Below are 15,685 nucleotides of genomic sequence, written 5' to 3' on the forward strand. Positions count from 1 at the left end.
AGAGGGGTAGGAGGAACAGTACATCCTAATTATGAAAAAAAGACAGGCATAAGTCCTAGATTTTCTAGTATAATCCTATTTCAAGTGCTTTGTCTTCTATTCCTTCAAATAACTAGCATTTTAGCACTGAAACTACAATCATACGTGTGAGTTACACAGAAATGCTTTGGTCCAAACTTAAAAAAAAATTTTTTTTTACAGGGTCTTCGGATGACAAATACACATTCTGTATTTTCTTTTGTAGTTTCAGTTTCATACAATCCGTCCCACTGTTGGACTAGGTACAAAACTAACCCATCTATTCTGGAGGTAGAAAATGTAGTCATTTTTAAATTGCTTCTTTTTAAAGATAATATGTGTCAGTACAGCTGCCAGCTAAACACCATAATTCTGCTATCAATTATTCCTAAATCACCTTCATTACTAAGAAGTTGATTCTGGAAAAACAGCTGCTTGAAATAATATAAAAAACTTAAAATGCCGGATAAGTATAAATAACCTAACTATATTAGTAATTACATCAAATGTTAAATGTAGGGGCGCCTGGGTGGCCCAGACGGTTAAGCGTCCAACTTCAGCTCAGGTCATGATCTCACAGTTCACGGGTTCAAGCCCTGCGTCAGGCTCTGTGAGCCTGGATCCTGCTTGGGAACCTGTGTCTCCCTCTCTCTCTGCCCTGTCCCTACTTGCGCTCTGTCTGTCTCTCTCTCTCTCAAAAGTAAATAAACATAGAAGAAAAATTAAAGAAAAAATGTTAAATGTAAATGGTCTTAGAGTACCTACAAAGGTGGTTAGGAAATCAGACTGGACAGTTAGGAAACCCAAATGTGTGCTGCTTACAAGAGACACTTTAAATCTAAGAGCTCAGAATGTTGCAAAGGATGGAAAAAGACATACATGTAAATACTAACAAAAAAGTTGGGAAAAAAATATTTTTAAAGTTAATGCATACCTGACAAATGGTGCTAGAACTGAACACCCATGTGCTAAAAATCTATCTAGACAAAGACCTTATACTGTGCACAACCATTAACTGAAAATTGATTCTAGATCTAAAACACAAAACTGCAAAACGTCCAAAGATAACATAGGAGAAAATCTACGTGACCCTGGGTTTGGTGATGAGTTTTTACATACAACACCAAAAGCATAATCGATCCAAAAAAAAAATAGTTAAGTTGGGCATTATTAAAATTTAAAAATGCTCAAAAATGAACTACTGGGACCTCATCAAAATAAAAGCTTCTGCACAGAGAAGGAAACAATCAGCAAAACTAAAAGGCAACTGACAGAATGGGAGAAGATATTTGCAAATGACAGATCAGATAAAGGGTTAGTATCCAAAATCTATAAAGAACTTATCAAACTCAACAGCCAAAAAACAAATAATCCAGTGAAGACATGGGCAAAAGACATGAATAGACACTTCTCCAAAGAAGACATCCAGATGGCCAACCGGCACATGAAAAAATGCTCCACATCACTCATCATCAGGGAAATGCAAATCAAAACCACAATGAGATACCACCTGGCACCTGTCAGAATGGCTCACATTAACAACTCAGGCAACAACAGATGTTGGCGAGGATGCGGAGAGAGAGGATCTCTTTTGCATTGTTGGTGGGAATGCAAGCTGGGGCAGCCACTCTGGAAAACAGTATGGAGGTTCCTCAAAAAACTAAAAATAGAGCTACCCTACGACCCAGCAATTGCACTACTAGGTATTTATCCAAGGGATACAGGTGTGCTGTTTCGAAGGGACACATGTACCCCCATGTTTACAGCAGCACTACTGACAATAACCAAAGTATGGAAAGGGCCCAAATGTCCATTGATGGATGAATGGATAAAGAAGATGTGGTATACACACAAACACACACACACACACACACACACACACACACACACACACAAAGGAGTATTACTCAGCAATCAGAAAGAATGAAATCTTGCCATTTGCAACTACGTGGATGGAACTGGAGGGTACTATGCTAAATTAGTCAGAGAAAGACAAAAATCATATAACTTCACTCCTATGAGGACTTTAAGAGACAAAACAGATGAACATAAGGGAAGGGAAACAAAAATAATATAAAAACAGGGAGGGGGACAAAACAGAAGAGACTCAAAAATATGGAGAACAAACTAAGGGTTACTGGAGGGGTTGTGGGAGGGGGGATGGGCTAAATGGGTAAGGGGAACTAAGGAATCTACTCCTGAAATCATTGTTGCACTAGATGCTAACTAGTTTTGATGTAAACTTAAAAAAATAAAAAATAAAACAAGCTAAAAAAATGTTTTAAATGCTCAATAAAGAAAAACAAAATTAAAAATTCTTCCCTGTGGAAGACACTGGTAAGAGAAGAGATAAGCCAGGGTGCCTGGGAGGCTCAGTTGGTTGAGCATCTGACTTCTGCTCAGGTCATGATCTCATGGTTTGTGGGTTCCAGCTGTGGGTCAGGCCCTGTGGTGACAGCTCAGAGCCTGGAGCCTGCCTTGAATTCTGTGGCGCTTTCTCTATGCCCCTCCCCCACTCATGCTCTATCTCAAAAATAAACATTTAAAAAAAGAGACAGCGAGAGAGAGAGAGAGAGAGAGAGAGAGAGAGACAGAGAGAGAGAGGGAAGAGAGAGAGTAAATATAAGCCACAGACTAGGACAAAAGATTTTCAAAATACTTCCCTGATAAAAAGCGTGTATCCAAAATATACAAAGAACATAAAATTAAATAATAAGAAAACAACCCAATTAAAAAATGGGCCAAAGACCTGAACACACACTTCAAAGATACATGGATGGCAAATAAACACGTGAAAAGATGCTCAACGTCATATGTCGTTAGGGAACTGTAACTTTAAATGACAATGAGATACCGCTCGCTACATGCTTGCTAGGATGGCTAAATTGCAAAACACTGATAATATCAAGTGATGGACAGGATGCTGAGCAAGAGGACTGCTCATTCGTTGCCAGTGGAACTGCAAAATCACAGAGCCATCTTGAAAGTCAGTTTGGTATACAAAGCTAGAGTTTCACTGTAGGATCCAGCAAACGCGCTCCCAGGCATTTACCCAATTGAGCTGAAAATGTATGTCCACGCAAAATCTTGCACATCACTGTTGTTAGCAGCTTTATTCACAATCGCCCCAAACTGGAAGCAACCAAGATGTCCCTCAACAGATGAATGGATAAACAAACCGTGGTACAACCACACGATGGGAGTATTACTCAGCCATAAAAAGAAATGAGCTACTAAGCCACAAAGACACAGAGGAGCCTTAAATGCATATTGCTAAGTGAAAGAAGCCAGTCTGAAAAGGCTACATACTGTATGATTCCAATTACAATATTCTGTAAAAGGCAAGATAGTAAAAAGACTAGTGGCTGCTGGGACTTTAGGAGTTTAGGATGAACAGGTGGGGCACAGGGGGTTTTCAGGGCAGTGAAACTATTCTGTCTGATACAGTAATGGTAGATACATGACATTGTGCATTAGTCAAAGCCTGTAAACACAAAGAATGACCCTTAATATAAACTACGGACTTTAGTGATTAATAATGTAGCAATACAGGCTCATCAATGATAACAAATGTATCACACGAATGCAAAGCACTGATAATAGGAAAACTGTGTGTGTAGGGGATGTGTGTATGGAAACTTTCTACGTTCTGCTTCTGTAAACTTAAAACGGTTCTAAATAACAGAGCCCAGTTTAAAAAAAAAAAACAGCTTAACGAATATCTGAGATTGTAAGAAAGAGAGAAAAACAACCGTCAGAATTCAGGAAATATGTGGTGGGAGCATGAGGTGTCTGTGCCAACTGTGGACACGTGCACTCGTGGACACGGCAGGGAGGCAAGGACGCGTGTACCGCCTCGGCGTTCATGTCCACGCTGAAACCAAGCTGCTCAAAAGGATGTACACTCACAGAAAGTGTAGACAAGAAAAAAAATCCTGCTCACTACTACAGGGAGTTAAAGACCAAGTCTGTCTTGTCTGGGCTCTGGGGGTAAACAGGTCTCCCCTGAAAAATAAAAAACTAAGGTCACAGGGGCTCTCCCTCAGGCACGAAGACTGGATTTGTGCTGTCATTCAGTCTAGGAACATCCACACTGAGAAATTATCATAAAAATTAGCCCTGAATGATCAGACTCCACACACAGGCTCTAAGTGGAAGGTAGGAAAAGCACTCTGTTCTTAGGCAACACAGAATTCTCCTATAAAAACAAGCTGTGCTCTCTCTGTCTCAAAAATAAATAAACGTTAAAAAAAAAAAAATTAAAAAAAAAAAAAAAGGGGGCTCCTGGGTGGCTCAGTCGGTTAAGCGGCCGACTTCGGCTCAGGTCACGATCTCGCGCTCCGTGGGTTCGAGCCCCGCGTCGGGCTCTGTGCTGACAGCTCAGAGCCTGGAGCCTGTTTCAGATTCTGTGTCTCCCTCTCTCTCTGCCCCTCCCCTGTTCATGCTCTGTCTCTCTCTGTCTCAAAAATAAATAAACGTTAAAAAAAAAAAAAAAATTTAAAACAAGCTGTAGGCTACCTAATGTTAGAAATGAGCCAAGGAAACAAGTTAGTATGAAACACTCAACAATACAAAGGAGAAGCAGAATTTCAGACAACAGAACAATCCAAAAAAACTATATATAAAAACAGTATGCTTAAAACTGAGACATAAGAGGGGGTGGTGCCTGGGTGGCTCAGTTGGGTTAAGCATCCAACTCTTGGTTTTGGCTCAGGTCGTGACCTCACGGTTTGTGGGTTTGAGCCCCACTGACAGCACAGCCTGCTTGGGATTCTCTCTTTCCTCTCTCTCTGACCCTCCCCCACTCATGGTGTCTCTGTCTCTCCCAAGATAAATAACTTAAAAAACAAAAACAAAACCAAAAAAAACCCAAGACATAAAAGGGACTGAAATTCAAACAGAAGAGCAACTACAGTGAAAAAAGGGAAATTTAAAAAAGAACCAAATAGAACTTCTAAAGTTCAAATGTAATCAACAGAATACAAACCCAATGGCTGTGAGGTTAACATAGCCAAGCAAAGAACTGCTTTTTAAAACTTAAAGATTGATGTTTAAGTTGTATCATTATTTTATGTATCAACAAAGTTTTAAATGTTGCCAAGTAAGTTATAATACTCAAAGAAAAAACTCTGCCAATTAAATTATAACATGTTGCCCCAACTTCAGAAAGGTTAACATGTAAATAACAAAATGGTATATTTTAGAACTGATGAAATATGGGAGAACTCGATGTGGCAATGACTCAAAATTAAGTAGAGAGGGTAGATACATATATAAATATAAATATATGTATATATTTATATTTACATATAAAATGGAAGTCTCGCCACAATCAAAGATACGCAGTGGCTGAGAAATTTTCTGGAATGAAAACCACGAATCATCAGATTAAGAACCACAGTAAGTCTCAGTGGGATAATAAAAATAAATACAGACCTGGAAAAACCATAATCAAACAGGAGAACAAGATAAAAATCTAATAACACTAGAGAGAAAAGATAAAATTACTTACAAAGCAATATTTGACTATAAGCAGAATTCTTGAAAGCAACAAGAAAGACTGGAAGACAATGGACTTGTAGCTTCAAAATGCTGAAGAAAAATAATTCTGTTATCATTTAAGAGTGAAGGTAGAATTAACACATTTTCACCCAAAGACAGAATTTACTGTATTCATGATCTTTGCTGAAAGAACTCCGATAGACTTCAGTGAAGGGAATTAAATCCAGAAAAGGCAGCTTTGTAAAGAAGCAACAGTGAGCAAGCAACTGGCAGACGTGGTCTCTAAAAAATACTGCCAGTACAGAAACAACAACCACTATGGAGGCTGTAAAATAAGAGCAAATGTTAACATGTAAGTAATGAGTGGAATGATTAGTGTTCACGAGTTCTAAGGTCCCTGTGATTATTTGGGAGGAGGGCAGAAATGATTAGCCTGGACTTTTAAGGCAAGTAGGTATTCTAAATGTTTCACTAAAGAAAAAGAATATGTTACTTCTAAACCTGTAGCAGGGAAAAGGGGATAAAGTGAGAAAAGTCCACTAGATTGGTAAATAAAAAAGCACACGTAATGTGGCAGAAATAAATCTAAATACATGAGCTATCGAAATAAAGGTAGACTGACCACACCTCCTGGTTAAAGTGTCTTAGATTAAAATTTTTTTAAATCTAGCTATAAGCACTTTTATGCAAAATTCACACCAAAACTCCAAAATAGCTGTAATAAACTGATGAGACACACAAGACAGACAAGTAACCAAAGAATTATATATCTATACCATTTTTCTCTCTATAGTTCTGTATAGTCTATCACATTACCTATAATAGTATAACTAATTCAAAGCTATAGTTTCAATCACCATAGCTTTATTATGACTTACCATACCAGGAGCAGAACCAAAAATACCGATGATCCATAAAATACAGAAAAAGTATACTAACATAAAAGTCATGAACAAATAGGGAAAGATAATCTATTTTATAAATTGGCTGTCTATATGGAAAAGAATGAAATTAGATTCCTACTTCACAATATATATTTTGAAAAGAGGGATATTTATGGGGGTAGGGAAGAAATTTGTAAGCCAGACACAAAAAGTATAAATCATAATAAAAAGATATATACAACTAAATTTAAATTTAAATTTCTGTAAAAGAAATTATCATAAAGTGAAAAGCCAGTCTAGAAAATATTTGTGATCATAATAAATATCAACAAAGAATTACCAAGAAAATGCAAATAACCCTAAAGAAAAACTGACAATTTATAAGCAAGGAAACTCAATGACTAGTCAGCATGGTAAGAGATGCCCAAATTTACTAGCAATGCAGGGAAACACGAAACAGTGATAATTCATGTTCTTTACTTTGACAAAAAAAAAAAAAAAAAAAATCAATCAATCAATGATAATATCTGAAAAAATAAATTTTAGGGGTATGCAGGGAACCTATATAACGGAGAGAGTGAAAACAGGTAAAACCACTTTTAACAACTGGTAATCCTAGTGAGGCCGAAGACAGACACGTCACACAACCTAACAGTTCAACTTCTGGGCATGTGGCCTGGACAAGCACAGGAACATGACGAAACACGTACACAGATGTCCACCGCGTGATGTTTGTGACACGGAGAAGACAGGAAACTACTATCGAGCAGCGGAATGAACACACTATGGTTCATTCCGGAATAAATTATACATAGCATGTAAGGGTGTTGGTGATCTCTTTTGTATTACTAATTTGCCCTAATAAATGTTGAAAACGAAATCTGGTCATCTAAATACCACCCTTAAAAATGGCGTTATCAAATGCTCACACAGAAAAGTCGCATACCTATTTCATCTATAAAAATGATGGAAGGCTGTAGCTTTATGGCAAGGGAGAAGACCGCAGCAGCCAGTTTCTGAGACTCTCCGTACCACTTATCCGTCAGCGTTGAAGGCTGAAGGTTAATAAATCGACAGCCTGCTTCTTTGGCTGTAGCCTTGGCAATCAATGTTTTACCACAGCCTGGAGGCCCATACAGAAGAACTCCTGGAAATTAACACGTCATTTTATTATTTACGTTTTTATGTGATAATCAACACACTAATTCGGCCCACACTAAAATTTTCCCCAACATGTTAATAGTAGGAAAGGAAGGCGCCACTTCCTAAGTTCAGTGTCAGTGACGGCTATAAAATTACAGCATGCTTGTGCCTTCTCCCTTCACGCAAAGGTCTAGTTCAGGATCCCCTTGACATCCAAACTCACGCCACTCGATCCATGGTTGACGAAATGGTCCAATGCCCTCCACCTTCACAAGCTCACAGAGCACTACAGCCCATTAGAACAGCCCAGAGAAAACTGAGAACTTCTTCAAAACGGGCTGCAGGAGGGGCACCTGGGTGGCTCAGCCGGTTGGGTGTCCAACTTCAGCTCAGGTCACGATCTCACGGTTTATAAGTTCAAGCCTCACATCAGGCTCTGTGCTGACAGCTCAGAGCCTGGAGCTTGCTTTGGAGTCCGTGTCTCCGTCTCTCTCTCTGCCCCTCCCCCACTTGCGCTCTGTTTCTCTTTCTCAAAAATAAACATTAAACAACAACAACAAAAACAGGCTGCAGCAAACACCGTTTTGATGTTACTGAGACTTAAGTTTTATCCAAAAGGGCACATGCCTTCTTCCAAACAGATAATGATCTCTTCTTCCAAAGGACAAAAGCTGCCAGTCACTTTTGTTTTACTCTCCAAGGAATAAAACTGAATCCTTCACCTACCGTCTCCACAGACAGCAGTCTGCCGCTTAATACAACTTAAGGTAATTCTTTTAACAGGAGATTTCTAAACTGGTCGAGGCCTTGGGCATTTTGGGAATCATCACCAACTGTTTCGCAACTAAAATTAAGTAACATTGTCTACGTTAATAGTAAAATTATGTTCCTGGCTATAGATTATCTGTAGACGGGCCTGACGAATATTATAACCTGCAGACTTAAAATATTTGCTTAATTCACAGCTTCTCTACTTTTCCCATGTCATAGCACTTAAAAAGACAATATTTACAGGTGGCATATTAGGGTAATATGAAGAGACTTTGGGGATTTCCAAAATATTATTATGCAATAAAAATAAAATATAGGGGCGCCTGGGTGGCTCAGTCGGTTATGCATCCGACTTCGGCTCAGGTCACGATCTCACAGCTCATGGGTCTGAACCCCGCATCGGGCTCTGTGCTGACAGCTCAGTTCTGGAGCCTGCTTGGAGTTCCGTGTCCTCCTCTCTCTCTGCCCCTCCCCCGCTCACGTGCGTGCGCGGTCTCTCTCTCAAGAATAATAAACATTAAAAAAATACAAAAATATAAGAAAAGTAAATATTTTGTATTAAAATCCCACCCTGCCTAAATTTTCATTTTTTTCTTTTTAATGAGAAGCTTGAGTCCATAAAACAAATATTTTTCACATCAATCTCTTCAAAGTAACGTTCAGGCACACAAACTTTTCCTCGGGCACGCACAGATTTTTCTAGGGGTCTTCATAATTCTTTAAGAATTAATGAAGTTTAGTCATCTTACTTTTCTGAAGCCATTTTAAAATTTAAGTCAATAAGCTTTGCCAGTACATCCCTTTGCAATTTTTAACTAAGTCCATTCAGGTGTAAAAAATGTAGTTAAGTCATTTATAATTTGAGTCCCCTATCGATACTTTGTCCTTTGGATGGCACATGTGAACACCACAGAGCAGTGGCCTGATGCCATTTAATTCACATTAAACTGAAAACATACGGGGTGACTGCAGATGCCTGAATTATTACGACATTTATTATTTTGATCATACAATTTAATATGGAATGCAGATCCACAAACAAACTTTTATATGCATATTATTTGAATCTTAGGGTTTTCTGAGCAAACTTCTGATGCAAAAGTCCTCGTATCTTGTTGACTGTGCTGCTACCGCACACCTCACAAACCGAGGCAAGTGTCCTTAGAATGTCCTCTTTGATTCCAAGTATTCATTCACCACTTTGAGTCCTCTATTCCTGATAGTTTCGTTTTGGCACTCCTTAGCAGGATTAAGTTTTTCCTATATTTTTCTTCAGGAATTACAATTAGTGTTATTAATTAGGCAGCTTTTTTACAGTTTTGTTTTGTTTGTTTACAGAGTATGAAACTCAACATGCGTTGAAAGCTTTGGGATTTCATAATCTTCCGGAGGACAGACATGGCGGGGAGGTGCACGTATGAGCAGGGAGTGTTCACTTCCCGACTCGGGTGGTAGCTATGGAGGTGTCAGCTTTCCAGTCACCCACTTGGCTGCTTTATCCCCACTTCTGCACGTTGCTTCACTAAGACTCACGTTGTCTCACCTGGCATGTTATCGAGTCTAGCAGTAACACTGTTTGAAGGGCCATCTTCTCTATATCCTTTGTGGGATGAACACTACCCTGTTCGTTCTTAGGAAGAGTGATACATGAATGGTCCCACGATGAATGCGAGGCATCCGGCTTCAGTTATTAGTTTTGCAGTCTTTTAACTAGTTTTTTTTGAGCTCAGTCTGGTACTTTTACAACCATTTTCAACAAAACGAAAAACTACGATTATTACCTTCATGCTTTGCAGAGACTAAAAATTCAAACCCCTCTTTAATGTGGATGTTTTAGTAAGGGCTTTAGTTCGTAAGTACTACATGCAAATAAAAAATTTAGGGTGAGGGAGAAAAGAAGAATTGGGACAAAAGATCTAAATTTGAAATAATCCTGATTAGTGACAAGTATATTACCTTATTAGTAACCAACTTTTTTCTTTTTTGAACTAGTTTATTGACTTTCAAGCTTTAATAAAAAAAAATTGTCCAAATGGTGGAAAAGTAAGTATCTGTAAAAACTGAGTCTATTTAAATACAAAGTACTCAAGGAGGTGGAGGGAGGGATGGAGGCCTTTATGGCCCCAGAAAAATCACTTCTCAAAATATATTTTTCCTAAGTTACCTACATTTTCAAGAAACATCACAACATGGAACATGATAAAATTCACAAACATAAAATTTATGTGCTAAAATAATGATTACCGAAGCTAGTTTAGCGAGAACTAGCGAGAATTCCTGTATTCATAGGAATTTTAAATGTAAATTTCTAAACGTTTGGAAGAAAACACGGTTATTTTTTTAATGCAACCATGAACATTTTATGGCATGTCCTTGTGACCACTTGGTGGCATGACAGCTGCCAACTTTCTACCTTCACCTGATTGGCTGATCTCGTGTGCTACTATGGAAGACATTCTCAAATCATCCTCGCGTAGTCTGTAAGGCAGTGCGGACTTTTAGCCCCGACAGCAATGAACTGTCCAGGGATAACATAAAATTGGCAATAAAACAACGACTCTAACCTATGTAACCTATTTCCAGTTCAAAAATGGAACAAACTACGGTATACAACCGATTTTACATTCTGCTTCTGTCTGCTAACATCCAATTTATGTTGAGGGTCAAAAAGTAAATCAATGGCTTTTCAAATTTTGTTTCTGATAAAAAACTTTCCAAAAATGCAAGGCTGAAAAGGCTCAAACAGTATAACTTTAGATTACATAATCAAGAGCTAGTCAGGTAACTTAAAAATTTTGAAATACACACAGAAACCACTTCTAGTTTTGGACAATGCTCTCAAAGAAGCACCAGATATACACGTAACTTTGAGGTATCCCATTGTAATTTGGTGTCTGCTGTGTTAATTGACTGGGGCTTTAAACCAAGTGCAACTGGTACAGCGACCCAATTACCCGGGCTAGGCGTCGCTGACGAGGGCTGGAGCTTTCCCGAACAGCACAGAAAACGCATCTTACTTTTCTCCCATCCAACTACTAACTGGGCCCCATCCTGCATCTGACTTTTCTAGATTCACAAATTAAGAAACTAGGAGATGACAACTCACACAAGGTCTTTCTTGTTCAAACTACCAACCAGCCGGAAGAGGGTAAAGAACTAAATAAGCCAACTTGTACTTTACTCTTTGATCTTGGCTCAGATAAATCATCTGCAATTTTCTTCTGGGGAAAAAATTTTTAAAAACACAATAAACTAAATGCTTTTTGTTAGGGGGGAAAAAAGGAAGTATTGTTGTTTCAGAAAATAAAACGAAATACCTAATGAACAGTTTTGCTGTTTTAGTTAATGAAAAGAACACGTCATCATCACCCTCTATTTACCAGGAGTAAAAATTACCTACTTCGTGAAAGTGTACAGGTATCGGCTTCAATTACTTTTGAAATATAAATTGATGCATTTTGATATAACTGCAAAATTAATAAGATGACAAGCAACCATAACTTACACACAGCACTATGTTGATATTTCTAAAGATCTTTTTTTTTTTAATGTGTCTAATAATTTGGTTTCAGCCTCGAAGAGCAATGGAAAAGTAAACCTGTCTAGTGTGAGGAATACACGAAAGAGCAGTTTCCACTCTTTCCGCTGCTGTAGCGTCTGTATGGGAAAGCCACGGTAACACATGTGTATTTATCTCACTGCCAACGGTCACCAAAGCTCCATCTGAATCACCTTTCATAACACTTAGACGTGATTCATATTTGAGTGGACAACAATAAAAGCATTACACGTAAGGAAGGAGTTGCAAGCGTTTCCAATTCTTGAGTTCTGAGGTTTTTAAAATCATCGCTAACTAGGAATAAGGAAGTTTCCCTTAAAAATAAGTAGCATTTAGGGGCGCCTGGGCGGCTTGGTCGGTTTAGCGTCCAACTTCGGCTCAGGTCGTGATCTCACGGTCTGTGAGTTCAAGCCCCGCGTCGGGCTCTGTGCTGACAGCTCAGAGCCTGGAGCCTGTTTCGGATTCCGCGTCTCCCTCTCTCTCTGCCCCTCCCCTGTTCATGCTCTGTCTCTCTCTGTCTCAAAAATAAAAACGTTAAAAAAAAAAATTAAAAAAAAAAAAAAGTAGCATTTAATTTCTAGTTCACCTGTACTCCAGTACTTCTTCTAAAAAACCACTGCAATCCAAAAATAATGAAGATTACTAGGAGAAAAAAACAATATCGCTAAATTATGAGACAACAAAAAGTGTTCTTACTTTGAAAACAAAAGAACCCATACCATGACTTCAGATTTTTTAATTTCAATTTTCCCAATTTTTATTTACTTGGAAGTAATAAAAATGAGTTTGCAATAAAGGGATTATTTTGACATGTAATCACAGGGAAAAAGTTTTACCTAAATTTGGGAAGCTGAAGAATGAGCAATTATTTTAAAACTACTATTTATAAAACAGCTCACTGGATCTCAGTATTCTCTTCAACATCCGACCTCAGCGATACCAGTTCTATAATGGCAGAAAGTTTCAATGTTTCCTACATTTTTAATACTTTAGCAAATGTAAACTTTTACCATACCCTTCGGAGGCTGCAGAAGCCTGGAATTTTCAAACAAATGCTTCTTTTTGATGGGTAAGATGACTGTGTCTTTCAGATCCGTAATGACATCATCCAGACCTGCTATATCACTCCAAGTAACCTGATAAAAGGTAAGGTCAACATGAATTTCACAACTTACATATATTCAATGAAGTTAAAAGGAAAAAAAAAAAAACAAAATGGCAAACCTTAATCTGATAATTATATGTAAATGATAAAAGATTAATATATAATACTAGTAAAGACTTTTTACAGCAATACTGAAATTATTTAATTACCATGAAATTACAAAAAGGAATTAATCATCAACTACCTACTATTAAAAGCACTAGGCCCAGGACTCAAAACTCTACAGGGATCTAATAAGCTGAATTCACTCCGTGTAAGAGGAAGGAATACTCTGCCAAGAAGCTGGAGAACCAGCTCAGACAGAGAACTCAGCGCTAGCTGATGGGGAAAAGCTTACCAGCAGTGTCCCTGATTCATATAGGGTGCTGTCAAACACAACAGGTAGACATTTTGGAAATAGGTTCATGCAACACTGGACTTCTGAATTTTATTAATCAAAAATAAAACTTTCAAAACAGAACTTTCATCTTTGTAAACAGGAGATATATACTGTCAAAATAAGCACAGCTTGTGTATTTTAAAACCTTCTGACTCAACTTCAAAAATGGGGACGGAGGGCGCCTGGGTGGCTCAGTCAGTTAAGCATCTGACTTTGGCTCAGGTCATGATCTCATGGTTCATGGGTTCGAGCCCCACATCGGGCGCTATGCTGACAGCTCAGAGTCTGGAGCCTACTTTGGATTCTATGTCTCCCTCTCTCCCTGCCCCTCCCCTGCTTGTGCTCTGTTTCTCAAAAATAAATAAATGTAAAAAAAAAAAAAATTTTTTTTTTTAAATGGGGACGGGGTGAAGGGGGGAGAGGAGAAAAAAAACAAACTGAAAAAACCTAGGGGGAAAAAAAAATCAATCTTGCTCTAACCTGGCAGAGTAAAGAGGCTGAAGGTGGGGTGAGTCAGAAGCCATATTTACAAGAAATTTACTTTCACTACAACTTAAAAAAAAAAAAAAGGGTGAAAAACCACAGCCAAATCTGAAAAAAAAAAAAAAAAAAAAAAAAATAGCACCTACTTTCACTATAACAAAAAAGAGAGTCTGTTAGTACAGCCTTACTCAGAAATGAACACAGAGACAAAAAGTCCCACTGTAAATTTATAAATTAAATTGAAATGGAGGATTAACTCTAGGGACATGTATCTATCTCTGTGCACACAGATACTAACAGACATTGAAGACTTTTATTTCCTAGATTTGGAGATAGGAATACCATACTTATTCTATTCTATTTATTTATATCTGTCATACAAAACCTATTTATACCTGCTGTTATCAAATATTCACATAGGATTTTAGAGTTTATATATTACATTAATCTGATCCTCCAATAATCCTTTTGAAGTAGGTACAGCAGGTATCACACCATCCCTGGATTACACGAGGGGACTGACACACAAAGAGGAAACAATTTGCCAAGGCCATGAATGGAAAAAATTAGAATTCAGAATCTTGTGTTGCCTACCGTATCTTAATATGAACATCTACATTTAAACTCCAAATCAAATATCCACATAACTTAAAGCAGTACGTTTTATATGCCACAAAGGTGAATATATAGAAGAACAAGTTTATCTAAACAAGTGTGTGCCAAAAAAGGTTAACACGGCAGGCCTCAGGCTGTTGTCTTTAGAAAGGCCTACCTGCAAGGCTGGCCTTCGGCTGCAGTATGGGGGCTTAAATTTCGGGAGAATTCCTTCATTCCCTAATAAGAACACCTCGCTGTGCAAACAAAATGGTTTACGGGGGACATGTGTTTCTCCTCTGAACGTCTAGAATTTTGGTAGATGTTGGGATGGGGGGTCTACATGACCAGTCCCAATTAAAATCCTGGGAGTCTCTACTGAGCTTCCCTGGTGGACACGGCACTTCACACTTGTCCTCACAACCTGCTGCTGAAGGAATTAAGTGAAGCCCGTATGACTTCACTGGGAGAAAGCTCTTGGAAGCCTGTGCTTGATTTCTTCCAGACTTCACTCCAGGCCCCTTTTCTTGCTCATTTTGCCTCGTATCCTTTTGCTGTACTCAGTCACATCCGTGAGCACAAAACTATGCCAGATCCTGTGACTCCTCTTAGAGGATCATCAAATATGTTCGTCTTCAGGACCCGACACAAAATGCCAGACCCAAACGATCTTAAATAAGATTAAAGATACGTACGTGCATGTTAAGAGGGTCTACGAGATGAGCTGCAATACTCATTTCATATTCTGAAAGCTTCACATTTTTCACACCAATCTGTTTCATTAATTTTTCTGCCTAGAACAAAAAAACAAGCAACTTCCTTTAGTCTGGTATTTGGGTCCTGGCACTTCAAAAGAGATTATCTGTGAAGTCTAAAGAGCCATGAACAGACATGCAAGAATTTTCCAGGGAAATTCTAGGCCCCTTGACCTCCTCTTTCCCCAATGTAAGCTTGTAGGTAAAGACAAAAGGTGAGTGTCTAACTGCACAGAAACCAGGGCAATTTAAACCAGCTCCTAGGAAATGAGAAAATTAGGGCACATGATTGAAGAGATACACATAGGGCCTTGCACTGCTCCAATGAGATTCTAGGGTCCAACTTGATGTCCTTTCAAGTAAGACCATCATGACAGGTGCAGGTGAAACCTCCAGATGAGAGCAGAGCAGTTAAACATTTAAAAAATGGAC

The 15,685-nt window shown here is 38.4% G+C and overlaps 1 protein-coding gene across 3 annotated transcripts in view; it reads right to left on the reverse strand.

The window, feature by feature from the left end:
- ATAD1 (ATPase family AAA domain containing 1) overlaps positions 1–15,685 on the reverse strand; it is a 73,523-nt gene that overhangs the window by 20,688 nt on the left and 37,150 nt on the right. For all 3 annotated transcript variants that reach the window (XM_042909408.1, XM_042909409.1, XM_042909407.1), the window contains exons 3-5: positions 15,194–15,292; positions 12,893–13,013; positions 7,351–7,551 (exon numbers count right to left, since the gene is read on the reverse strand). In XM_042909408.1, coding sequence (XP_042765342.1) covers positions 7,351–7,551; positions 12,893–13,013; positions 15,194–15,292 — 421 coding nt within the window. The remainder of the gene's footprint in view (positions 1–7,350; positions 7,552–12,892; positions 13,014–15,193; positions 15,293–15,685) is intronic.

Source organism: Panthera leo, chromosome D2 (assembly GCF_018350215.1).
Source record: "Panthera leo isolate Ple1 chromosome D2, P.leo_Ple1_pat1.1, whole genome shotgun sequence".
Lineage (NCBI taxonomy): Eukaryota > Metazoa > Chordata > Mammalia > Carnivora > Felidae > Panthera > Panthera leo.